We start from the raw sequence: 26,728 nt of genomic DNA, 5'->3' as shown, positions 1-26,728 counted from the left end.
TGGCCCAGTGCTTTTTTTAAAAATTAGGGGCTTCTGTTTCTCTGGCAGCTGCCAAGAAAAGAGCCAAGTCTTTGTAAACAGAACGCTGTGTTCTCTCTCCACGCAGGCCCCAGAAGTCATTATGTCCCAACACTATGATGCTAAAGCTGACCTTTGGAGTATAGGAACCATCATTTACCAGTGTCTGACAGGAAAGGCTCCCTTCCAGGTGAGTGGCTCTATGGCTATTAATGCTTGGTGAGTTTCTTGCTGTTTTTCATCTGTTTCACCCACACCAGGGGTCACATACAATACTGAGCATGAGGAACCCAGTCTCCAGGCAAATCAGCCTGTCTGTCTGTCCATCCCACTGAGCGAGATAGGCTCATTAATTCTCAAATCAATGGGATGCTCCCATCTTTTTTCAGTGCTGCAAATATTGGTAGAGGCCAATGCTTCTTCTCCAGAGTCTGCCTCAGGGCAGCAGCGGAAATATATCCCCATGTGCGTGTGTTCTTGTGAAAGGCCAGCTTTTCAGAAGATTATCTTGGACCCTTAAAACAATGGTGTCCCCAGCAGCTTGCTTTAAAATCAGTTTCCCTTTACGACTGTGCACAGGGAATAATATATTTTCTGTTACGCTTGAGGGTGTAGGGCAGGGGCGGGCAAACTTTTTGGCCTGAGGGCCGCATTGGGTTTCTGAAATTGTATGGAGGGACAGTTAGGGGAGGCTGTGCCTCCCAAAACAGCCAGGCATGGCTCAGCCCCCGCCCCATCCAACCCCCCCGCTTCTCGCCCCCAACGGCCCCCCCGGGACTCCTGCCTCATCAAACCCCCTTGTTCCCTGACAGCCCTGCGGGAACCGCTGCCCCATCCACCTCCCCTGCTCTCGGTCCCCTGACTGCCCCCGGACCACCCACCCTAACTGCCCCCCACTGCCCCATCCAACCCCCCCCTTATTTCCTGACTGCCCCCCGGGACCCCTGTCCCATCCAACCACCCTTTCTCCCTGACCACCCCCGGACCCATCACCCCTAACTGCCCCCCACTACCCTATTCAACTCTCTTCTCCTTCCTGACTGCTGCCAACCCCTGGGACCCTTGCCTCATCAACCCCCCTGCTCCCTGTCCCCTGACTGCCCCCCGCCGTTCCATCCAACCCCTCCTCTCCTTCCTGACTGTCCGTCCCCTGGCCCCATTCAACCCCCGTTCCCTGCCCTCTGACTGCCCAGACCCCTATCCACGCCCCTGTCCCCTGTCCTCTATACAACCCTCCCCCCACCTACTCCCTGCCCCCTTACCGCGCTGCCTGGAGCACTGGTGGCTGGCAGTGTGGCTGCACCAGGACAGGCAGCCACGCAGCACAGAGCACTGGGTCGGGCTGTGCTCTGCAGCCCTGCCACCCAGAGCATTTTGCGGCGTGGCTGCGGGGGAGTGGGGACAGCCTCCTGGGCCAGGAGCTCAGGGGCCGGGTAGGACGGTCCCGTGGGCTGGATGTGGCCCACGGGCCGTAGTTTGCCCACCTCTGGTGTAGGAACTATGAGGAAGATCAACTAATCGGAAGGGAAATATTATGGCTGATTGGTATGACTCTGCTTTGAAATGGTACATTGTAGCTGAAATAGCCTGGCTTCTGGAGTAGATTAGGAAGGTCTTATTGAAGAAGTCTTCTGTGTAAATATTGGTTTTTTTTCAAGACCAGAAAGGGACCATTATGATCATCTAGCATCTAACCCAGGCCTTAGAATTCCACCTAACGTGCCCATAACTTCTGGTTAAACTCAAGCCTGTCTTTAAGAAAGACACCCATACTTGATTTAAAGATGCCAAGCGATGAAGAATCTAGCACATCCCTTGGTGAATTGTTCCAGTAGTGAATTACCCACACTGTTCACCTTGTTTCCATCTAGCTTCAGCTTCCAGTTTTCTCCTCCCAAGCACCAGTTGCTCACATATGGTTATACTCATCTTGTTTTGTTCCTCTTATGCCAAGCAACGGGGGGTCCATGGTTTCCTCCACCTACCTGTTGAACTCCCCAAATCCTCCCGTTCCGTACCCCTTTCCAGGACATTCATACAGACTTAAAACCTTTCCCTAGCATGATCGCCGCCTTTCTAGCCAGGGGAGCACTATCAAGGGACTTCCTTTTGGAGCCTATCCATCCGCGTTGATGGGTGCATTGCAGAGTGATGTGCAATTTGCTTCCTACTTTTCAGAGGCTATTTCTACACTGCAGCCGCGAGGTGAGATTGCCGTATGTGTAGGCATAGCCCCAGAGTGCACAGGAACCTCAGTCCATACCTCTGTGGTTAGACGGCTATTTTTAGCAAGGTCTGCCTATACGTGCAGAAATGGCACCCCCCAACTGCAGCGTAGACCTACCCAGAGTCTCAGTGTGTGGGCTCCTGTCTCTTTTTTAGCCCAGGAAGCAAGAGACCAAGAATCAAACCAGGGTTTTCTGCGTATCAGTGCAGAGCGACATGGGGACAACGGCCATGAAAACGTCAGTTCTTCTCATCAGATATGAATTGATCTCAGGTCGCTCTTTTTGGGGGGGCTGAATTTTGAAACCCTGATCACTGTTGCAGTGGCCACTGAAACCTGATTTTCCCCGCCATCCCCCAATCCATCCGAATGACTGACTCACTGAAAATGAAGATAACTAAAAGAAAACTCTCCAGTGACATAAGCCCCGTTTTACAAGCTGCTGGATTTTCTCTGCTTTAGATTCAGAACTTTCGTAACTTAAAGTGAGATCTTGAATGTTTATGAAGTTATGTAACCGGGAGGGATAAGGTGATTTACAAGCCTGTTAGAAATCTTACAGGAAGGAATGGTTGAGTGTGGCCGTAAACTGAGGCTTTTATTTTGGTGTGGTCTCAGTGCTGAGGGCATGTTTTCCTTTCTAGATGCCAGGGTTATTTTTTCATCTCCGTTTTGGGATCTTCTCTGACAATGCTTTCTGGTTTGCCCACCTCGCTCTGTAACAAAAGTGAGCCTTCATCTTCCCTGCATGTGTAATTTTTGGTTTTACAGTATCTCCTATGGTCGGCATGGAAATTTTGACCATTTCATAGTGGTTGGTTACATTTTCTTGTTCTCAGTCTCAACAGCTTTGTTTAATGGGGAAGGGGGAAGAAATAACTGTTAGGAGAAAAGAAAATAAATATTGTGTTTGTTTAAAATAAAGCTGTGTGTGTATACACACAAAGCTTTGACTCACACATATAAATGAGATCCTTGCCCACTATTAAAGTATCTCAAAGCTCCACACAAACTACTGATGGAAATTTCCCTGACATTGTTGGCCAGAGCTGGCATTGTAGGCATGCTGCACTCACAGGCAACCCTGGGGTGGCTGACTTCTTTGAAAAGCCTTACGTATGTCCATTATTATTATTCAGTGACAAATGCCTTTGTAACTACATGGAAATTTTCCTGTGACAATATTCTTTTTAGAAAATTGTCATGGCAAATATGTTACCCAGCCTGCTGTACTCAACTCTGCCAGCCTGGGGCTGGGGCTGGGGCTCCAGTGAAGGGGAAGGGCAGAGTCCAAGCTCTTTCTATTGTTCTGCCCGCTTACTTATGCGGAGATGAGGCAACCCTACAGTGCTGTCAGATCAGCGATCTGGGTAGCTTGCATAGGGAAGTAAGGGGTCACCTAACTCCTTGGCATGAGAAGAGTGACTTCAGAAGATTCTGCTAGGCAGAGATGCAGCGTGCATGGGTTGGAATGAGTGTTTTTCTTTAGTGGGTACATGTTGCACATCTGTCTTGATTTCCTTGCCTCTATCTTTTGGGGGTTGTGCTTTGGCAACAAGATACTGAGCCCTGTTTTGTTACTACAGTAACCGTTATGAATCTGTTTGATCAGGGAGAAAGCAAAGCCCAGTCCAGATGGTCCTCTGAGTATGTGTGTGTGTTGAGATCGTGTGTTTACACTTAAGACAGAGGTTACCAACCGCTTTTCCCAGATTGTAAGTTCTAGGCAAATGAAGCCAGCCTGTGGCAGATGTTGCGAGAGCTAGTTAAATGTTAAAGGACTTTATTCCCTCATTTGCACCATTGGAGGCTTTGCAAGAGGTGCTGCAACAGCTGAAGGTCTTGGAGTCGATAATAATCAATTGTGCAAAGAGGTGGGGAGAGCATGGAGTGCAATTGTTGGTAGGTGCGGACTGGATAAAGCAGGGTTCGGTTTTGACATTTCTGAGCGGATTGCAGAGCAGCAAAATTAGCACAGAGTGGGGAGGTGGCTAGGGTGCCTGGACAGATCAGCCAAGGAAAGAAGGTAAAGAGGCAGCTGCATCCCTCCAACACTCGTAAAGGTGCCTGCTTTCTACTGTCCAACTGAGACCGCTTGGAGTGTGTCTTGAGCCTGAAATAACCCAAATGCAGAACAAAGAAACTCTAGCTGGACGAGCCTGTTAGTCCAGTGTCCGTCCCCTGGCAATGGCCAGTGCCTGATGTTTCAGAGGAATGCAACCCCCTCTTCCTGTCCCAAACCTGGCTGGGTCCAGCGGGAGATGGTGGCTGCCCCTCAGCAGTGATCTGTTTCCTGTAGATTTTGCTGTCTCAGAGAGCAAGGTCCCCTTGAGTTTCACCCTTCTGGGTGGAAGTTTGTTCGTCGGCCAAGGTAGCTTATTTAGCCCGTGCCTGGGGAGGACACTTGCACGTCTGGTTAAGATTTTGTTAGATTCCTCAAGCCGAGCCAGAGAACGGCTGACTGCCGTTTCCCCTAGTGCAATGGAATATGGGATCCAGCCCCTCTGACATCTGCCTGCGTTTCACCTGTCATGAGCATCCATTGCTACATCTGGAGAGGCTCACAGGTGTGCTGTACACGCAAAAGGTTGTCCTCAGCAAGAAGATGAGTCTAAACATACAATAGACTTCAAGGGACTTGGGTAGATGGATAAGGAGCTAGCACGTGTGGAAAGGCTGGGTCCAACTGTCTTGCTTTTCTACTGGGGAAATGTAACCTCCCAAATCAAGGCAGAAGAGGGTGGGTGGGTTTTCTTCTTCTTTATAGCTGTTTGTAGAAATGAAAATGAACAGCAGCCAGGTCACCCGAGCCAACTTCCCTGACTTCACCATTCCTCTCCTCACCCAACAAACACACCATGTCTGATTGTCAGACCTGGACAGTTGGTAGCGTGACTGTCCAAGCTGTCCAAAGGAGCTTTGTATCTTAAACATGTCCATCAACAAAACAAAGAGCCTGCCAGGGGGGTAAGATTAATAGGATGCATAATCCCTATCGACAGATTTGCTGAGCTTTGTATTAATGTTGAATTGTTAATATGCCTGGCATAACGAATGAGGTGGTGGTCCAGAGTTGTGGCTTTTCTGCCTTATATGACTGAGGGCTCACACTGTGTTTTCCCTTCTCTTGCTGTTTTATTTGTTTGTGTTATGGTAACATCTAGAAACTCCAACAGAGATCAGAGCCCTTTTGTGCTGCGCCCTGGACAAATACATAGACACAGTCTCTCCCTAAAGACCTTACCAATAAAATAGGCAAGGCAGACGGGAAGGAGGGGGGAACAGCCACAGAGAGGGGAAGAGATTTGCCTAGGGACACAGCAGGTCACTGGCAGAGCTAAGAATAGAATCCCAAACTCCTGAGTCCCAGTCCAGTGGCCTGTCTCTTAGCCTGGGGACAGAGCTCGAACCAGGCACAAGAGTTAAAAATTAACTTGTTTCAGAGTAGCAGCCGTGTTAGTCTGTATTCACAAAAAGAAAAGGAGTACTTGTGGCACCTTAGAGACTAAACAATTTGATTCCTTATGGTCTTGATTTATTTGTAAGACTTGGCCAGGTTGTACAGTCTTGATTTAATTTTTCAGAGGAGCAAGTACCACTGATGTTCCTGGGAGTTCCCGGTGCAGGGCGCCTCTAAAAATCAGGGTGCAATTTTGTGGGGTGGGGTGGGGTTTAAGGCTTGTGTTGCAACTTTCTATGCCTATGAGAGAGAGAGAGAGAGACAAATGAGAATGGCAATAGTTCAAACACTTAAAAGTGCTGGTCTGCCAGCTCTGAAAGAGTTAAGCTGTCTGTGTGTGTTCTCATCCCAGCTAGCTGCTAGATGAAAAATTAATTTCCAAGCCTGATGCACTGAGCCTGCTGCGCTATTCTTTCCCAGTTCATTCTGCCTAGATAAGTACTAGGATTATGTGCCATTTATAACAACCATAAGGAATTTACACTCTGAAATGAGCCTCCAGTGCAACTGATGAAGGAAGGTTTTTATACCTGGAACTTAAACAAACCTTTTGTTTGGAAAGCAGGCTGGTTTTATAGCCCCAAACTGAGTTAACCGGAGCCAGTCCTGTGTTGTTAGGGATGAGAAATTCCGTTTCTAGAATTGCTGCTGGTTTTTGCAGGATTTGGGGAAACTGTGCTGATTTAAACACACACCAGAAGCAGATAGTGGCTAGGTGACAAGAAGTTAGTCAGCTAGGGGAAGAGAGTGAGAATGATACTATAGGCTGGTGCTTAGCATGCTCACCTAGGATTTGGGAGATCCAGGTTCAAGTAACTGCTCCAGTGACTAATTATTTATACGCAGTAGAACAGGAGAGATTGAGAGAGACCTGCTGAAATGTAGGAGATCCAAGTTCAGATCTCTTCTCCACATTAGGCAGAGATGGGAATTGAACCTGGGTGTGTCTCGTCCCAGAAGAGTACCCTAACCACTGGGCTGAAGGTGATCTGCCTACTTCCCTCCCGCAGTGTTTTGTGAATCTAGTCATCCCTGGTTTTTGTCAAAGCAAACAAAGTGGGTTGGTTGAAATGAAAGGTTCAGATTCTTATTTTTTTAACTTGTGAGTTCATTGCAACTTTTTGTTTTTGATTTGACCTGAAACAAAATTTATTTTCAATTTTTCAGAATTGCCAGCAAATGGAAACGGCCATTATTTGCCCAGCTGTACCTGTGAATTTCTATTCTGGGGGGGGGCAGTATATTACCCCCCAAAAGCATGGAATAGTTAGTGCAGTCAACAGATCGTTGACGTCTGAGCTCTCCCAACAGTGCGCAGCCTTGATCAGCACTGCCTGTATAGCGAGATGGTTATTGTAGGTCTAGTCTTAGCTTATTCCTAGACGTGGAGCCGGATGGCTCAGCTGATTAGTCACGCGGTTACACTATGATGCAGGCCTGTCTGGGCCATTGGTGATCAGAAGTGTCATCTGAGGGGGTTTGGTGGCCAATGTGAACCGGGTTTGGTAGTGTCAGTCCATTTCCCAGCAGACACATGATTACATTGTAGTTACCAATGCAGCGCCAGCTAAGAGACCAAAGTTTAGTTGGGCAGGGATTAAACCACCCTACCACTGCTAGATGTGTTGCCTCCAGAACAGGTGAGAAGCTAATCGCTAAGCCAGTGTGGGGGGAAGTTGCAATAAAACCTGTTCAGAAAATAAATGCAAGACTCCCTTCTCCAAACCTGTGCGTCCAAACTTTCCGTAGTCCCTAAATTGCCTTTTTATTAAATTTTAAAAGGGGGAGTTTTGTTAAAGGGTTTTATTTGTGCTCAAAAAACATGCTCCCAATTAACTTTCACTTTAAAGACGTGCTCCTTTGATATACTGCAGCTGTTACTTCTAGGAAGCTTCTGACAAAATGTTTGAAATAGATCAGAGATTCATTGCATGTCTAAAACAATTGAGCTGTTGAACCAGGGAGTGAATAAAGAAGACAGACAATCCTTCTATCTCTTGCTGACATGAATAAACACTTAACCTGATCGTCGTGGAACTGTATTCCCACTTGTAGGGTTCTGTGCATGTGTGTGTCCATAGCCTTGCTGTCAAGCTCTTCTGTGTTATGTGTGCCCAGGCTTGTTTGAAATTGGACGAACAATGAGATGCGAATCACAGAGCAGGATCCATGTGGGGGAAGGGTACCAAAAAAAAAGGCAGATCTGTACTGAAATAAATCAGGTTAGACTGCCAGGCTTGGAAACGCCGTCCCATGGATTGTCTTCGGTGACGCAGCCACCTCTGCTGCACAGGGGGTCGCTTAACATTTTTGTGAATCTGGAAAATGGAGCATATCACTGTGTCCCAGTTTTGTCCCAGCTCTTTCCATGTGATAACGAGGGATCGGTTGCCGCAGAAAGGAAATCTGGGACAGCTTTCTTGTTCCACTGAAAGAGAAGCTCCGCTTCCTTGTAGGAAGGGGTGTGTGTGTGCGTGCGTGGGGGTGTGCGTGCATGAGCACACGTGCGAGCTTAGAAACAATAGCTTTGTCACAAACTCTGATCAGCCGAAGTTTTGCAGCTCACGAAGGGCCTGATCCAAAACATACAGAAGTCAACTGATCTCCCATTGGCTTCGCTCGGCTTCCGATTTGTCCCAGTAGCTGTCGTTAGCTGAGTTTTCACCTTCAGGCCTGCAGGTGCTGTTGAAGACGGGCAGCATGCTGTGAAGTGCTGGCTAAACACCAATGGCAAAACAACCATGTGACTGCTTGTCCAGCCTCTAAGCATGCTGCAGCCGTGACAGCTCACACCTGTCCACAGCCCAGTTTGTCTGCATGGCCCCCGCTGGCTCCTTAAGCAGGTTAGTTGACCTGAAATGCTTCCAATTCCGAAATGGTCTTTTGAGGTCTTTTGGTAAATCTGCCTGGTTCTCTGCTGATCCCTAGGGTCAGGACAAACTGCCTGTGACCTCCCAGTGCCTCCCACCTTTTGCAAACAGTGCATCCTGCAGCAGTGATCGGGCCAGAGCGTGACTCTTTCCCTTCTCTCTTCCCCATTCCCACTTGCCTCCATGACTGTGGTTTGCATGCCAGCCAGTCCACACTGCGTTGCATTAGAGACCATTGGTCTAGGCTGAAAGCTTCTGGACACGAAGAACACTCTCGGGGAAATTTACAGGTTCTGTATTATTTAGTTCATAAAAAACAAACAAAAGAGGAACAGCATGAGGAGGCTGTATGGGACTTTGCTTATTTCCTGGAGACTTTATTTTTAACTCTGGAGGCTAACCTCTCATAGTGGGTAGCATTATTTTTTTAACTCTTGTCTCTCCCAGAATTTGATTTCTTTATGGTCATGACCAAAAACACTCTCTCATCCGTGATAACAGCTGTAGCTTGAGAATTGCTGGCAAAAGACGCTAGGGTCTGGTTGTCTTGATTTTTCAGTTTCTCAAGAGAACTGGTGTTCTCCACTGATGCCTTTCACGTCAACAACCTCCCTGCTCCCTTTCTTAAGACCCCGAAGCACTAATCCATGTTCTCTGCAGGAGCTGCCATTCATCATTTGGAACTCCTCACGTCTGCAATTATTTAGCCTCCTGGGAGAAGGTTATTCGGGCAGCTTAGAACTGAGCTGCAGAACTCATGGAAATGAAGCTGAGCCTTCAGAAAAGGAGAGGAAAATAGAATCAGGTCAGGGACAAAAATACAGGAGGCTGAAATACTGTATTTTCAGTTCACACCACAGTCTGGGTATTGCAGTCTGTAGGGTCTCCTGAAATAGAAGCTGCTCTCCCTGCTAGTCCAGCAGCAGGAAAGCAACCACAGTACACTTCAAAGCAATTGTGAAATAGGTTAAAATAATAATAATTCCTCTCCCTGCGTTATTGCAAGCTGCTCTAGACACGTTTTCTTTCTTCTCCATAGGCCAGCAGCCCTCAAGATCTTCGTCTCTTCTATGAGAAAAACAAGATGCTGATGCCCAAGTAAGCATTCTTCCAGCATTACTATTTTTTCCTACTTGCTTACTCTGTCTGTATTTACACCTGTCCTCTTGTGCCATCAGCTCATCATGTTGGGGATATGACTTAACTATTTGGCCACCTGCCTCTACATTCCTTAAGCAGCAGCAGTGTGGTCCAGAGAGTGTCAAGCTGCTGGTAGATTTCCCGAATTGGCTCTGTCTCCTCCCACAAACACCCATTTCGCTGATGCATGCACCCTAGAACATGCTTTGTATGGAAGCTGCCCTGCTGAATAGAGACTTTTTGCAAGCGATTTCCAAAGGCCTTGTTCCCCATATGCAAGTTGGCCTTCCTGTGTCGGGTACTACCTACTGGGTTCAAGAGCAGCCATGGTTTTCCCCATTGCAAGCTCTTCCCAAGGTAGCATCCAATACTGCAGGCCTTCCTAGCAGCACCAATCCTGTAGCACTCATTCACTGCATGTAGGTCACATACCCAGTTTCCCATGTGCCAGGAAAGCCACTTCCTGAGCCTGTAACCCTTTCAGAGGGAAATACAGAGCTGAGTGCGTGCCCTTGGCATGTGGAAATTGTTTCAGTTCCCAGGGTGTGTCAGGAGAGCAGCGTTCTCATCCCAGAGTGGTATGAAGTCACTGCTGGAATAATGAAATAGCTGACGTACAGAGTGCTTTTTTGTTAAATGGGTGGGAGCTTTTATTTTGATGCTATGCTCTTAAATGAGAGCCACGCTGTCTCCTTTAGAAACCTCCCTCTGACTCTCTAGAGATGGACTTAAACCCACACTCCAGATCCTCTGAACCTTGGAAAAAATTGGATCCCAACTTGGGAAGCTCAAACCCAGCATGACATTTACCTGAGGTGGGGGACGAAAGAAAAGTGAACTGCACATAAACTGTCTTGTCGGACCTGACATCCTATCCCGAGCTGCTAGGCGGAATTGGCGTAGAGGGTGTATAGCTTAATAGTGTGTATAACTTTGTAGGGTGTGAGTTCATTGTGTCAGGGGGTATATAGTTAATTTATCCACTAAAGCAGCCTCCAAAGGGGAGTCAAGAAATCAAAGCTTTATAAATCCATAACGATGCACAACGTGCGTGAATTTTTTTCTTTTCTTGTGACGAAAATGATGGTTTTGATCAAAGTGTTGAACATTGTGAGCCCTGCCCCCCCCCCCGTGCTTGTAGCCCAAGGGATCATGGGAGTCAGAACAGCCTTATGGTGGGAGGAGCCCGTGGCAGAAAGTGAAGCAGATGCGCCCGCCCCGCTCATCCCTAAAAATAAATTCATGTTCCCTTATGAATCTGTACATTTAATGCCTGGGAAATATAATCATTTCCAGGAAAAGCCTTTTTCCACCAGTAGGAGCGTTCTGCCCTGTCAGCATTGTGAATTGCTGAGCGCTCGGGAGGAGGCATTCAGTGATTAAAAATGAAACAGGGCAATGATAAAGTGAGAGACCTCCTTATTTATCAGCGCTGCATCTGAATTAGCAAGGCCCTGCTAAAAAAGCAGACCCCCAGCCTTCCTTGTGTTACCATTTTTCTTCCAACGCCTGGATTTTGGAGAGTGTCTTTATAATGTGTGCAACGCTCTGTGCCATTTCTTGAGTAAACCTGGATAAAACGGCCTCCTCAGCCTGGCTAGTGAAACCCAAAACCACCCAAGAGCCCTCGCCCTCATCTGCCTGGGCAGTGCCAGGCTCTTGTTACATTCTCCTCGGGGCTAATCGGCAGGGCACACCTGTTTCCCCACCCACTGGCACAGTCACTAGAGAAGAAATGTAGTTTGGTTGGGGGGGAAGGGAGAGAAGACTCTTTAAACTCTCAGTAGAAATCTCTGTTCCTCGTGAACTGACATGACTGTGGATGGATAAAATGTCACTCTGGGGTGGGAAGCTCGCACTGGGAGCAGCAAGCCAGACGGCCTCATTATTTTATGGTAATTTAGTACCAGTCAAAATAACGAACATTCATCGTCTGGATTTGCACAGCGAGTTAACACGCTCTGGGTGGGGTGTGGAGGAGGAACTGCTTTTATTGTTCATGTTAAATTGCTTGGCCTAGGCCTTGGAAAAACAATGCTGAAGGGTGGCCAAGCTTGTCACTTCTGAGAGGCAGCGTATAAGGTGGCAGAGGGGATATCGACACTTAGAGCCGGGGGGGGGGTGATTCCCAAGGTGAGGAGACATGCCCACGCTGGCTCTGATCTAGCTAGCATGCTGAGAACGGAGTATAGCCGCAGCAAGGCAAGTGGGGCACGTACCTAGCATCTCAAACCGGTATGTACTCGGGGCAGCTAGCCCTCCATGGCACTGCAGCGACAGTCTATTTTTAGCCCACTAACTATCAGAGCTAGCATGGGCATGTCTCCTCCAGCTGGTGGTTATACTTTCAGCTCAAAGTGTGCGCGTCCTCTGCCATGTGACCTTACGCATTGCACTTGACCTGCTTGATTTTTGGCTGTAAAACTGCATAAAAGCTGAACCTTGCTAGGAAAAGGAAGCTGTGTCTTAGATGAGCTATTTAGGTTACCCATCGCCTGTGTGCAATGGATAAATAAATTACCACCACAGGACTCGGGGACTGGAGTCCATAAGCACTGGCATATTGGTCAGGATAGCTTGCAAAGCTGTGGTCTTGGACCACTTCTATAGTGTGTTTCTAGGGGTTCCGCTTTCTGACAACTACCTTGAACTACCTGTCCTCTTGGCTGTGACCACATGTAGCCTCAGTTTAATATTGGGGTCGGTCTACACTGCAGTTGTGGGCTGTGATTGCGGCTCGTGTAGATGTACCTGAGCTAGCTTAATATAGCTACTTTGGGTCAAGGAGCAGTGAAGTCACGGCAGCATGGGCTTTACTGTGGGCTTTGCAAGCCTACCCAGGGTAATTACTCATGGGGCTAGCCTGTGCTGAAGTTCTCTCTGCTGGAGCTTCGCTGGTCCGGGACCTGTGCTGGCTACCTTAAAATTAGATCAGCTATGCCTACACCTTATGCAATCATACCCCGTGATTGCAATATAAACACATCCTTAGATGCATCCTCTCTGGGGGGTCTAGATACCCTGCCCTGGGCAGGCATTTGTTAATGTTTTGTGCCTGGGAGAGATTGCAAAACACCTCCTCCTGCACAAACAAGGCTGGTGTGATGCTTGCAAAGACTGTTCTAGGAATTGCTGGGTCCGAATTCCTCTGAGAGAGAGGCCCAGGGCTTCGCAGAAAAAATAACTGACTAGTTTCAAAGCCTTCCAATATAGATCGTGCCTAATGGCTTCTGTTTCGCTCGTGACTGAGCAAGACAGTGTTAATGCTTGCCAGCACTCTCCCCTCTGGCCCCAGCCGCTCTCCTTTCGCTTTGTTTTCATTCATATCTCTGCTGGGGAGGGGGAAGGTGGAAGCAGAGCAGAATTGGCAGGCAGGGGTAAATAGGTATCTGCTCCCCTTCTCAAAGTTAAGTTTGTTGCCCGCCTGTCCTGGGGTGGGGTTAACCCGGCTCCGCGGAGGTGGGCCCGAGCAGGCTGTGTGTTCCACAACAACGGTTGGCTGGAGGCTCTGTGTAGTTATAATTCCTGTGCAGATGGTGCAGGGCATTACCTTAGCTGACCCCCAGGATGGGGGGGAGGCAGGGGAGGCTGTTTGACTGCAGGGATGGTGCTGTGCCCAGCCGTGATAAACGGAGCTAATGCTGACAGAGCCTGGATCTGGCTACATCTCATTTGAAGAGCTCTGCTGTCTCTGGGGGCAGGTCTCAGACATTATTCCCCGGCGCAGTCCTTCCTAGTCGCCGAGGGAAATCAACAAAGCTCTCTCCACTCATGCAAAAGCTGAATTATCTTTTCCCGTCCCTAACATATACAGTGATTCTACGCTCCTCGCTGTGTGCCTGTGTATCAAGAACTTGGCCCCAGGACTGGACATAACACACCTTTTTCCCCCCAAGGCATATGCCTTTATCCCACTTTTCTTTTTACTTACCGTGGGGAAATATGGCATTCATTTTAACTTCTTGTAGGTGGCAAAGGCCCAGATTTTGGGGCACCTACTGTAAATACTATTGAACACGTCATTTTTTTGAAGGGCGGGTGCTGGTCTTATGTAAACTATCTGTGTCTTTTAACATAAACATCTAATGAAATCAGTTGTAAATTGGTAACGCTGATCTTCAGGACCCATTGTGGGGTTTAACAAGAAGCTTCTATTGAATAAAGGGCTCCATCTTGGTGATCTGTTTTATTTACTCTGTGCTATATGTTCTACATGAAATAGACACTACTGAGAACCCAACCAGATTGCTATAAAATCATTCTCAAAAGCAAGGCTCTGCAGATGTTCGTGGAAGAGGTCTTTAAACTTAGAGGAGCCAGAGCTTTAACACTAGCAAAACAGGGATTTGGGTGTGAGCACCACTGGGACAAAAATAAAGTGGTTTCCTCTTTCAGCTCCTCTGCAGTGAGCGTGGATTCTGTTTCTAGCCCAACAGGTGTGAGGTGGGGCTTTTAGTTTGCATTAACTCATATTTAAGAGCTGTTCAAGGTGTCTGTAAGTTTAACTTTTGTTTTCAACTGTCTAAAAATCCTAGCATCCCCAGAGAGACATCCAGCCACCTGAGGCAGCTGCTACTGGGTCTTCTGCAGCGCAATCATAAGGACCGCATGGACTTTGGTAAGAGAGTCACCTGTTCTAATGATTAAGACAAAACGAATGAAAATGGTGTCTGTGTTGGCTCTACCTCTTTAGTATCATGACACTCCAGGTCTCTGAGGGCTTGCTGATGCTACATCATGTGGTGGATAGAATTCCAGGCAGTTCCAGCTGCCCAAGGGTCAGCATGATCCTTGAATTTTATTCCAGCTGGATGTGCCAACTGCAATCAGTGTTGACCCCAGTTGGCTTTGAACTTTTGCATCAGAATTTCATTCCCGTTTTTGGTGCTGAATGCCACCTGCCCTCCCTCGTGGACACCCACTCCCGGCAGCCTGGCCTTCAACTTTTGCAACCTGCTTTGTGTGTGCCAAAATGACATGACAGATGAACATCTATCTGTGTCCTTGTCACTAGTCTACATGCACCACCTCACCTCCGGTTCCTCTCCTGTGTCCGTTGCTACTCGCACACCATACACAATATGTATGATAGGTGATCCATTGTACATTCTCCCCTCCACCCGGGAAGCCAGCACAAGAAACCTCAACCTGTTTATCAGTTCCTTCCCTTGCCAGTAGGGTTTTCACAGAACCATCCATGTTCCCTTCCCAGGGCTCATATGGCCCTTCCAGCCCTCACCCTCAGAGGGTCGCCTGGCGCTTCTTATTCCCTGCAGATATCTCACCCAGGCTTTGTGCCTGGCTGGCTTGGAGAGCCTGCATCTAGGTCCTTCATCACAGGTGCCACTTCCAGCCAATCCTACTCCTGTGACCTGTGATGCTTACTCTGGTCAGGGCTCCACACAGGGCTCCTCAATCCCATGTTTCAGGGGAAAACAAGGCACAGGTACCCAAAGTCCCTGAAAGGAGCCAGCTCCCCTTGTGACAGTTCTGTTTGATCTGTTTCCACCCACAGCACAGCCGGCAGCTAAACCCTTTTCGACGGGGTAGAAGACAGAAGAAGACGACCATACCTCAGAGAGGGTTTTGGGCATTATAGAATGCATTCATACACAGGGGAGCAAATAATAAAGAAAATTAAAAGCTATGTTTTCATTGTCACAATGCCAGTAGCCAAATAGATCCATTTCATCTACCAGCCTCTTAGTCCTGGCCCTGTGCAGGCCTCTTTAAGTGGCTTCCCTGAAACTAATCTCCTGGAATAGAAGCCATGTTTCATCTTTGTGCTAAATATTAATGTAGTGTGGTGCAAAGTGAATGGCTACATATGCCTTTACCTAGCTAGCAGCAGTTGCCCTCAGAATGAAGTGGAACAGGGGAGGGATAGCTCAGTGGTTTGAGCATTGACCTGCTAAACCCAGGGTTGTGAGTTCAATCCTTGAGGGGGCCATTTAGGGATTTGGGGCAAAAACTGGGGATTGGTCCTGCTTTGAGTAGGGGAGGGGGTTGGACTAGATGACCTCCTGAGATCCCTTCCAACCCTGATATTCTATGATTCTATGCGTGGCTAGCCACGTGGGTGTGGCTGCGTGTCTGAAATGTTGTTGCTCTTTGTCTAGGCTTCAGATAGAAGTGCTTGATTTTAGAATTGGCTATCTGGGTTTCCCTGATGCTGTCAGTCCTGGTTAATGCAAATTGGTTTGCTCTCTCGGTTGTTCTTTCGGAGTGGAACCTTTTCTTGAATCCCCTAATATCTAGATAAAATGTGTGCATGGATTAACCAGGACTGAACGTAATTACATCACCCTGGTTATGGAAGTTTGGATGTGGAGCAGGACGCATGGATTAGAGGAAATGTGCATTTTCAAAGGAGTGCTAGCCAATTCAACAGATAGACAGACAGGCCAGAGCCTGTTCAATGGTTGCGTATAGGTCTTCTGTTGAGAGTGGTATTCACCTAGTGCTGTGGGTTTCAACCTTTTCCAGTGACCTCATGTTACAAAAGAAAATAATTGGGGGGTCCCCTTCCCATCTAGTGATGAACTGAATGTTCATAGCCGCCTGCCCCGGACTGGTTCATGATCCGCTGGGGGTAGTGACCTTAGATTGCATTGGGAATAACAGTCATGACACTTGCAGCAGATTCTACTGGTTTATGGCTGCTGCCTGGTTCTTATTACTGTGTGTGTTGGGGTGGGGGGGGACGTTCCTTAAGTGACACTCGTATACGATTCACCCCTTTCTGTGGTGGAGTCGCCTATATTCTGTCCATAAACTTCAGCCAAGCCACTCCTTTATCAGCTGCTTTGCTGTGATTATAATTCACACATCTTGATGCTACTGGCCATGCCAGAGTGCTGCCAATCAGTCAGGAGAGAGCCAGGCCATGATTTATTGAGAACCGTGTATGCCTCAGCACTCTGGTCTGATTCTTTCTTCCTCTCCTCGCGGGGCTAAGTCTTCCCTCCCGCAGAGAGCGTTTGAGCTCCCTCCCTACTTGTGACGAAACTACCCAACCGTCTTCTCTTTCCAGGCTCTCCTTTCCAATGCCAAGCCTTGGACTATTCTGTGGGTCTGGAGGCTGTTTTCTATTGAACACACACAGGCTGAATGGGTCTATTGGCCCCTCCCTTTGCCTCTCCAATTTTGGTATTTAAAAAAAAAAATCCCTGTTGCTTTCACAGCAAGTGGATACAAAAGTATATATTTTATAAGGGGAGGACTTACATCTTCTAGTGCTCAGAGAATTATAAAATATATATATATATATATATATATATATATATATATATATAAATATAATAAATGGGTGACCAGATGTCCTGATTTGATAGAGACAGTCCCAATATTTGGGGATTTTTCTTATATAGGTGCCTATTATCCCCCACACTTTATCCCGATTTTTCATATTTGCTATCTGGTCACCATATATATTCTGTGTATGGCCAGGATTAAGTAGTGAGGAGCTCTTCTGTGAGGACTCAGGTATATTGTTTCCCCTTTCTCCCTGGAGCTCTCAGTGAGGATCAGTTTGCTGACCCTGGTTTCTGTTAATCCCCCTTGAGGTGCGTGGATGGCCTTGTGAGCATATAGCCCCCCTGCGCTACAGCAGGTTCATGTAACAGCATTATGTGATATTCTGAATGTCATTTAATTGGCAAGGAGAACAGCAGCCGGGAGGCTTAGAACCTGGTCTCCATGGTTTGGTGCCTCTCTTAATTCCACCATCATTTAAAGGAAAACCACACGAGTCCCAAGTTTGTACGTTTCCTGTTGTTGATTTGGCAGCTGTTTACATTGCACTTAACATTTATAAAATCGTGGATGTTGCAACAGGAAATCCTCACTGGGAAAACAAGCTGAACCCCCTGGGTTAGCCGGATGATCATTCGTGGGCAGTGACTCACGCTGCTGAACCCTGAAAGATAATAGTTGTTGACTAATACAGGAGGGTGACAGTGTGGGGGCAGAAGGTGAGAGATGGGGTGAGTCTCGGAGGGAGGGATGAAAAAGGTTCGGAAAGTCTCTGCAGTGAGATAGAACAGGAGCACTGTGGGAGGTAAGAAGGGGTTCTACTGCCATCAGTCAAGAGAGTGGCTGCCTGCAGCTGGCATTTAGGAAAGCCCAGGGCTCTCTGCTTGTGACCTGAGTGCTGGATGGACAGCCTTGGAAAAGGAAGTTCCTGCCTATCGCGGCAGGACTGGTTAGACTTTCCAGGCAGTGGGGCCCCCGAGACTGCAGGTTTGACTGCAAGTCATGGAGGCTCTAGCTCCCTTATGGACGGGTTATAATTTAGTGTGATAAGTATATAGGCTCCTCTGCTGTGTAGTGCAGAGGAGAAAAAGCTCTGAGTTGATTTGTTGCTCCTTAATGATACCCCGATTACCCAGAGATCTCAAGTTATCGCCCTCTTAATTGTTGGGCCACGTTAGGTTTTCTCCTTCTCTTGTGTAACAGAAACCTCCTTCACTTATCCCCTAAATCCTATCTGCACCCACCCCAGTTTTCGACATGTTCCCTATTCTTCTCCGTGGCTTCTTGCAATGGGAGTGATTCCCCATCCCTGGCTGGCATGGCATGGCATAGGAGTTCAGTGCTGGTGGGAAGACCATCTTGAACCTAACATTTGTCAAGCCTCCATCATTTTGGTACCCAGAAAAACCTCTCCTTCCATTTCTAATGCAGTTAATAGACTCTGAACATGTGCTAGAGTGCATGCCAGGGTTGAAGCTTGCAGTGGAATTTGTCTTACTCTTTACTGTCATGTGCAGACAGGAGAAAGAGCGACTAGAACAGGCTGACTGTCTACTCCTCCTCCAGTGCCATGCAGAAAGAGTTGCTCTGTGGTGACCTCTTGAGCCCCCCCATAGGAATCAGGATAATTCTCCTTTTATCGTGTTTTGGCAAGGGGCATTTTCTCCCCCTTATCATCTGCAATCTCCCTTACTTCCTTCACAAAAGCATCCAATCCAGACATGTCTAATCGTGCCTTCACTCCTCTGATTCTCCAGCAATGTACACGCTCTTGTGACTTCCCAGGACACAACAGGCTTCCTTGAACTGGCCCTCCGTCCAGTCCCCAGCCTGTCTCCTTAGAACAATGCTAAGTACAACCGCAGTGTATGGATAGTCTAACTGGGACAAGCAGACTGTAGATCACAGAATGGAAAAATACCAAATAACTTTCCCAGCTTTGTAAACTGTTTGGACACACAGCATTTTACTTACATTGAACCGTTATTCCTCTATTTTCAGATGAGTTTTTCCATCACCCTTTCTTGGATGCAAGTGCCTCTATGAAAAAATGTAAGTGTTAATATTTTTCTTAAAACTTTAACAAGCCATGATTTACCTTCCCCTAACCACTAAGCCCCAAAAGAGAGAGCTGTCTCCAAGTCCTTTTGGTTATTTGAGCATTGACTTGGGCTTCACCACTGGGTTGAGTTCAAGATCTCTGGATTTTGCAGCTGAAATTTATTTGAATCTGCTGAATTATCTTCAAAATCTGGATTTCCTTGGTCTGTTTAAGGACCTAAAGTGGAGTAAATCTAGCTTGTGTGCGTGTGTGTGTGGGGATGGCTTTCTTCTTGGAAATGACTGACCTTACAGTCTTATAGGTACTTGTGGGTAAACAGCATTATGCTGCTTATATCTCCCTCTCACCTGCGTGTATAAGACAATTAATAACAGTGGATGGTGGCCAGGTTGTAAACTAATGATCTAATTGTGAAAATGCCCCAAGCCATGTATCCATTACCCATTTGTTGGGTTGCACTGAATAGCAGATACTGGAGAGCAGTGCAGTCTTTTGGACCAAATCCAGGTTTTAACTCCAGGTTCTTCCAAGTTCTCTTGCTTTAGAGGGGTTTATTTTGGATACTTGTGACTGAAGCCAGTTGAAAAATTGAAAAATGTTTTCCACTGGCAATTCCTCCCCCTCTTTTTTTTTTTAATCAACATTTTTTGTATCTGTTGCAATTTTCCAACCAGCTTTACTCATCTCCTTTTAAATTAAAAGTGGAATTCAGTGGCAACCCAGAATCACTATCACGGTACTGGGTAATTTTCCCCCTGACCAAGATGGCCCCCCCTTATAAGAGCTCTATCGAGAGTGCACGACCATTGCTTTTACAGAAGGACTCTCATTAGACCTCTTCTTAAGCTTCTGTTTAAATACTGGAGCCAAGATTTTCAGCAGTGGCTGGTGATTTTTGGAGGCCAACCTTGAACTATCTCGAAAGGGCCTCATTTTCAGAGGGTGAGTGCCCGGCACTTTCTGAACATCAGGCCCCTTTAATGGGTCTCAAAGTGGATGCCAAAAAAACGAGGTGTTGCTTGTCGCTCTTGACAGTCTTGCTGTAGGAACACATGGCTCCGAGGCAGGAGTTCTGGTTTATCCCTGATACGCATTGTAAACACTCCCCCACCTTAACTGTGTGCTTAGGTGACCATACCACGGGCAGGAAAAGATTCTTCTGGTTTAGGGCCACTTACAAGCCAGCCCGGCCCCTACCGCCAGCTGCACCATCGCCATGTGGGGTGAGCCCTGCAAAGCGGGGCTGTCCTGCAGGCGGGAAAGGACTCTGCTTGCTTAAGGAAACTCCCAAGCCAGCCTGGCCCCCAGCACCAGCCACGCCGCCACTGTGCGGGACAAGCCCTTCAAAGCCTGACCGCCCTGCAGACAAGGAAGGACTCTGCCTGCCTCGGGAAGCTTCAAAGCCAGCTCGCCCCTCATCTCTCGCCACACCACCACTCTGGGGGATGAGACCCTCAGTCTCTGACCTACCTGCAGGCAGGCAACGATTCTCGCAACCCTGGCTTGCTCACCCACCGGCCCAGCTCTCATGTCCAGCTGCACTGTCACCATGGAGGGCCAGCCCTGTACCGCAGGGAACCCCAAGCAAGCAGGAAAGGATTCTCCTGACTTGCCCTCCATTTCCAGCGTCACCCACACCCTCAGAGTGCGGAAAGCAAGCGCACCACCACAGCCAGGGGAGGGTTCTCCTGTCTCGGCCTTCGCCTCCAAGTGCACCTAGGCTACTGGTGCGGGGCACTGGCCCTGTACAACGGCCACCCCTGCGGGCAGGTAAGGACCTTTCTTATCTGAAGCTGCCTGCCAGCCTTCCCCGTCCCCACCACTAGACATATGTGTAAAGCCTGGGACAGGGAAAGACTGATATTTCTTTAAACAAGGAGAGGGAAGAAGTTCCTGTCGTTGACCTCAGAGGTCTTGGACTGTGGTCTTTTGTGGGGAGGCCTGTTGTTTGGGTCGATGGCTCTTGCGGCCTGCCCTGGTCTGTACTCTGACAATTGGCTGTAGTGGATGCACCCAATGGATGGAGGCCTTCAGGAGATTGAGAGAGTTCCTGGGGAGTGTGGCTTGGACTGCCAAGAGCTGAGATGACGGGGGTTAACTTGGGTCCTTTTGATCCCTGCATAGGGGAGATAAGGCAGGAAGAGCCAACTTGAGAGAGGTAAGCCAGGGGCATGGGGTATAATATCGCTGTCACTTGAAGTCTCGTCTGAGGCATGCAGGACATCATCTGACAAAGGTCTCCCTTGTGATTGATGCAGTTTAATACGAGGTCCATGCCTAGCAGTTACACTTTGACTTCCTCAGGGATGAAGCCCCCTGACTTCGGACGCAGAACATGGACCTGGCTGGGTGCTGCTATAGGCCTCCTGTTAGTCCATCTAGCCATTCCACTCGACATGGGAGTAGGGAGGATGGCGGAGGTGGTGAGGTCTGGGTAGCTGCATCTGACCTTAGATGGAGAGTATGTCACTCCCAGAATGGATTCATTTGTGAGAATCCCCGTTCCAGGATCGTAATGGGAATAATTTTAGAGGTTGCCTCATTGCTTCTCTGATATCCTCTTCACACTGGAACTGATAAGAAAACTGCCACTGACTTCAACAGAAGCAGGACTGGGTCTCTAGCATTTCTGTCTAAGAGATTAGGACACCTGTAGCCCATTACCTGCTCTGGCTTCCAGTTTGTTTCCAAGTAACAATTATTATGAAATATTTGTATTTGGGGAATCAGGTAGAGGCATCAACTAAGCTCAAGGCCCTATTGTGGGAGGCGCAGCACTTAGAGACATACACTTCACGACAGTCCCTGCGCTAAAGGGCTCACAGATTACACAGTGAAGACAGACACAGGGTGGGAGAGGAAACAGGCCTGTGTAGGCGAGGTGATTTGCTCCAGGCCACATGGCAGTCTGCAGCAGAGCTAGGAATGCAACCCAGGCCTCCTGAAGCCATCTAATGGCCTGTTCTGAGGTGTATTTCCCTCCCACATCCATCCTCCTCCATGGTGAGACAAGGGCCTCAAGTCTGTTGGCCTTCAGGGCATGCTGCAAGAGTGATCTGCTTGCCACTGGCTTTAGCCTGAGTGGTGGGTTTGGGGCCTTGGGTTTTGTTAACTTGTGTTGTCTGTCTTTGTTATTTATTTAACTTGTGGGTTTTGTACCTGCGATGAGAGATGTATCTTAGAAGTGTAAAAATATCAATAAAATCCTAAAATACACCCTTCTAGTAAGAATGTCATTTGTCTGTAGATAAATGCTGTAGGACCTTGGATAGGCGCGTGATATTGGTTACAGTGCATTATCGGAACCGAGCACGAGGAAGCATAATTAAGGCTGTTGTGACCAGTAAATACAATTGCATTAGCTGGGGTGTATACTGATCACCATATTGGGGGTTGGGAAGGAATTTTCCCCCAGGTCAGATTAGCAGAGACCCTGGAGGTTTTTTGCCTTCTTCTGCAGCATGGGACATGGGTCACTTGCAGATTTAAACTAACATAAATGGTGAATTCTCTATAACTTGAAGTCTTTAAACCATGATTTCAGGACTTCAGTAACTTGGTCAGAGGTTAAGGGTCTAATCAGGAGTGGGGTGGGTGAGGTTCTGTGGCCTGCAGTGTGATAGAGGTCAAACTAGATGATCATGATGGTCCTTTATGACCTTAAAGTCTGAGTCTATATTGTCCTCTCTTTTTCCCCCTATTTATGACTATCACTTGATGTCTCTTTGAACCTGGCTTGCAAGAGAGATGCCAGGTAGCATGAGCAAATATTATGCATTAATGTGATACATAATACTGGTGAGATGGTTCAGTGTCTGGAACAATATGTTCAGTTTGGTGCACTTGACCTATAGCTCTGATGCCAACTTTCTGATCTTACTGTGCGTACTCACAAAGCAAAGACCAGCAAAATCATCTGTAAATCTAACTACCTGCACACGGTACAATAGCTACATTTCAAATATGGTATTTTCTGAAACTCAAAGGTTTAAAGGGGAATTTTTACTTAATTCATCTTTTGCTTCTGTACCTTGCAACCTCCAAAATACTGCCTCATCAGGAATTGATGCTGAGGCTTCAGCGGTTAAACATCAACAAAACAAGAGAGCTACAGAGGTTTACCAGATTCTATCCAGCTGGTTTATATGACAAGTGGATGCCAGATGGAGACTTTTTACACCACGTTTCAGCCCCAAATCACTTTTCAAGACAAAAGCCCCTGGCAAAATAAAGTTTCTGCTGGAAATCATGGCACCCTATTGGTTGCAACTGCTTTTGCGTAGGCCTCAGTCCTGCACTAAGAATCGTTCAGTGCTGCGCCTACTTGCTTCTCAGAGCAAAACTGCCCCTTTGGGCAGTGCTCTGTTTTGAATTCTGTTGGCATGAGACTACTGATGTTGCTACCAGCTGGATGATAACTCCATTGTTGGGACAAGCTGGAGAAGATAATTATGAGAGCTAATGCCTTTGTTACCATGATGCCTGGCAATTTTAGGATTTGGGGTGCGGAACATAATTCATGTTACTGTCTCTCTGTTCAGTTTCCAGGTGAAAACATCATGTTCCAAAAAGTTTATTCCTTTAAAATTTTAAACTGAAAGTGAATGCCTTGCGGGCAGAAAACAGGACTGAGTGCATTTCTTTCAAGCGGTTGTGTATTGCTGTCATTACCTGATTGTGCCTTTTTTGGGTAAAGGGGGAATCAAACATATAATTACAGTGGAATCTGACTAATTCACAGAGACTGAAAGCCCTTGCTGTAAATGACCAGATCTTGTGAGTTAGCCTTCTGATCCTGCAATGAAGTCAATGGGGGCCCAGGGAAGAAATAATAAAATAACAATCAAGGAGGCTGCATCCAAAGATGCATTTAGTTCATTTACTTTAGCAGCTGTCATTTAGTTTGAATTCAGCTACATCGTGGAAAAGTCTTTCTTCCTGCCCTTAGATTTATGGAACACCTTTCCAGTGCAAATAGACAAAAATAGAAGGAAAAGCTCCAAATTCAGCTGAGTTCCCAAATAGTAAAAATGATCGTCCAAGGGAAAAATAAACATTAAAGCAGTCAGTGTACAGTACATGGTGCAGTTTATTTTGTAAAAACAATAAAATCTTGGTAGTGGGAGACCTCACTACAGTACTCGTCTGTGAGGCCTCCGCTAAGAGTTGAGGAGGGTTCCTAGTTTCTTTGTGCAGATTTGGCAGCTGCAGTTGTTTGTACTTCCTGTCACAGTTTGCAGGCTAAAACTGGGGAGATTCTTTCAGGATTCTTGTTTTCCAAGACATTGAGAAGGCGGTTGGGACTGACCTGCAAGCTGTCTACATGTAGGAATCCCAGTGATTTCAAAGAAGTGCTGCATGGAATTGGGCTCTCCACCTACATGTGAGTTCACCCAGACTTTCTGGTTTGTTCCTCAAGCATAGGGCGCGAGAGCCGGCCATGCTATTAGACATGGGAGCTGAAAATGCATTCTGGGTATTTGATATTTAACTGAGCACCCTGAGCCTCTGATCTTCCTTCCAGAATTCCCATTTTGGGGATACTTTTCTTTCTCGGCAGGGCAGCGTGTTATAACAACATGACTTACTGAGATTGCAGTCAAACCCACCCTCGGTATAGGCATGGGAGTTACAGAAAAGGAAGCTTTCCTCCCACAGAGATGTCCTTGTCTATGGGCTTAACCCTTAGAACCCTGAGGATGAATAGACGACATCCTTGGGGTTCCAATACAAGGGACGGGAGACCCATCTCTCTCCTCTTCTCTGGCCCTTGTCAATGATTCTGCTTTCTTTGTAGTATCCTCTCTTTATCTCTGGCTACTGAGGAAGCCCTCCTACCGTCTCTTGGGACACCTCCTTCAGCTCTTGCTCCCTCACTCTGATCCTCACTCCCAGCCTGTGATCATGGAGCCACTTTTTACTGGTATAAGCTGGGGCAGGGGAAGTGTAAGGCAAGGTCCACAGGCAGGCCAGAATAAAAGGAGACTTGTATGATGGGAACAGTTTTAATTTCTGCCCTGTCAAGAGCCCAAAGGATCCCAGCTCTTCTTGCCAGTAGACCATCTCTTCCCCTACCACCCATGCACACACACCATCACTGAACATTGCCCTAAGGGTTAAAGAAATGAATGTATCTCCATGTAGTTACCTGGCTGTTAAAATAAACATAAGCCTTTCATTGTAATATTTTAACATTGTTCACCATGAAGCAGTTTTACATGGAGAAGAAAGCTTTCCTCTTCATAATTACCCTATCGGGATAGTCAATTATTTTTTATCAAGGTCCAGATTTCTTAGTCAAGGTATAGTCAAGGTCCAGACTCCAGAGAAAATAATTTTAAAAAACCATAACAGTAATGATGATAATAAGTAAATAAAAAGATTTTGGGGGTCCATTCAAAAGTGTCTGGTGGTACGGATTTGACCCACGGTCTGCCTGTTGACTACCCCTGCTCTATACCGTGTACATGGAGTAAGTATGCCCAATCCTGTGGGTTAATAAAACTAAGGCAAGGCTGTAATTTTCTGACAATGCAGGTAGGAGAGAAGAGAAGTGAAATGACTATCTTCTGGATCCACGTAAACCATTAAAATACCAAAACATCTCCCAGGTTACTGGGAATGGGCTGCCTTAGAGCTGACCAGTAAGCACATTCACAGCTAAGGTGGCCATGTGTCCTGCAGGAGTACCATAATAAAGATTACAGATGTCAAATGGCCGTGTGGGGGAGGCAAGTTTTTTCTCATTTAAACTGGACCAAATGTTGGTTTTCCCTCCATTAAATGGCACCAACTGGTATATGAGATAAACCTGATGGGAAAGAAGACTAGAAAATCCTTTTTAATCATTGCATTGTTGGCCGGTCAGAACGTTTAATGATTTCTTTCTGTTCCCAGCTGCTTCTGTGCCAATGCCTTCTTATCCGAGCTCAGGCTCTGGTAGTTCCTCCAGCACCTCTTCCACTTCCCACCCGGCCTCACCTCCCGTGAGTACAACCCGCAGATGTCTGGGGGGGTTTGTTAACATTCCTGATGGTGCCTTGGCTGCTCTCCCTTTCTGCTTCGCCATCTTGTTGGATCATTTGAAATAGGTCCTTTGCTGTCACTGTCTGAAGTTGCTGAAGATTGTAATACCTTAGTAATTCAGTCTGTGCCTGTTGCAAGCTCCTATGCAGTATGATGTGGGTTGGGGTCCTAAAGTGACTTTCTGTCTCCACAAGGAGTGCTTCAGTTTGTCTTTATCTATTATGCAAAGAGCCTGCAGTGAGCGAGGCTTGCATTAATGACACCAGCTGGTGTCAGTAGAGCTGTAAGACTCCTAAGAACCAGAACAAGTCATTAATTCAGCATCTAACGCTGGCTGCCAGCTCTCTGCCCTCGAGCCAAGTTTGACAGCACAATCCACCTTCTTTTGCAAGGTGAACCTGCCCAGACGCACGTTCGCCAAAGCTGTCTGCTCAGGCCCAGACCTGCCACAGTGTGGTAGGCTTAGGAGAGTGGATCTGAACGGACGTCTGTCCCCCCTCATTACTTAACCACTAAAACTTTCCTCTGAAGGGCTGAATGTTAACCTGCCAGCAAAGTGACATCCCCCCAGCTCACCGAGTGGATTTCAGAGACTGTCGGTGAAAGTTGCCTTTTGAACTTCTTTGTGCAGAGGAATATTGGTGTGATGGGGATAAGGGAAGAGGGTAATG

General features: G+C 47.3%; 1 protein-coding gene across 4 annotated transcripts in view; it reads left to right on the top strand.

The window, feature by feature from the left end:
- ULK1 (unc-51 like autophagy activating kinase 1) overlaps positions 1–26,728 on the top strand; it is a 99,455-nt gene that overhangs the window by 39,015 nt on the left and 33,712 nt on the right. For all 4 annotated transcript variants that reach the window (XM_048820997.2, XM_048821005.2, XM_048820998.2 and 1 more), the window contains 5 exons: positions 107–208; positions 9,615–9,673; positions 14,251–14,333; positions 18,971–19,021; positions 25,929–26,017. In XM_048820997.2, coding sequence (XP_048676954.2) covers positions 107–208; positions 9,615–9,673; positions 14,251–14,333; positions 18,971–19,021; positions 25,929–26,017 — 384 coding nt within the window. The remainder of the gene's footprint in view (positions 1–106; positions 209–9,614; positions 9,674–14,250; positions 14,334–18,970; positions 19,022–25,928; positions 26,018–26,728) is intronic.

The sequence above is a fragment of the Caretta caretta genome, chromosome 15, assembly GCF_965140235.1.
Source record: "Caretta caretta isolate rCarCar2 chromosome 15, rCarCar1.hap1, whole genome shotgun sequence".
NCBI lineage: Eukaryota > Metazoa > Chordata > Testudines > Cheloniidae > Caretta > Caretta caretta.
The sequence above is the reverse complement of the archived record's forward strand: the minus strand, read 5'-3'. Positions and strand labels throughout refer to the sequence as shown.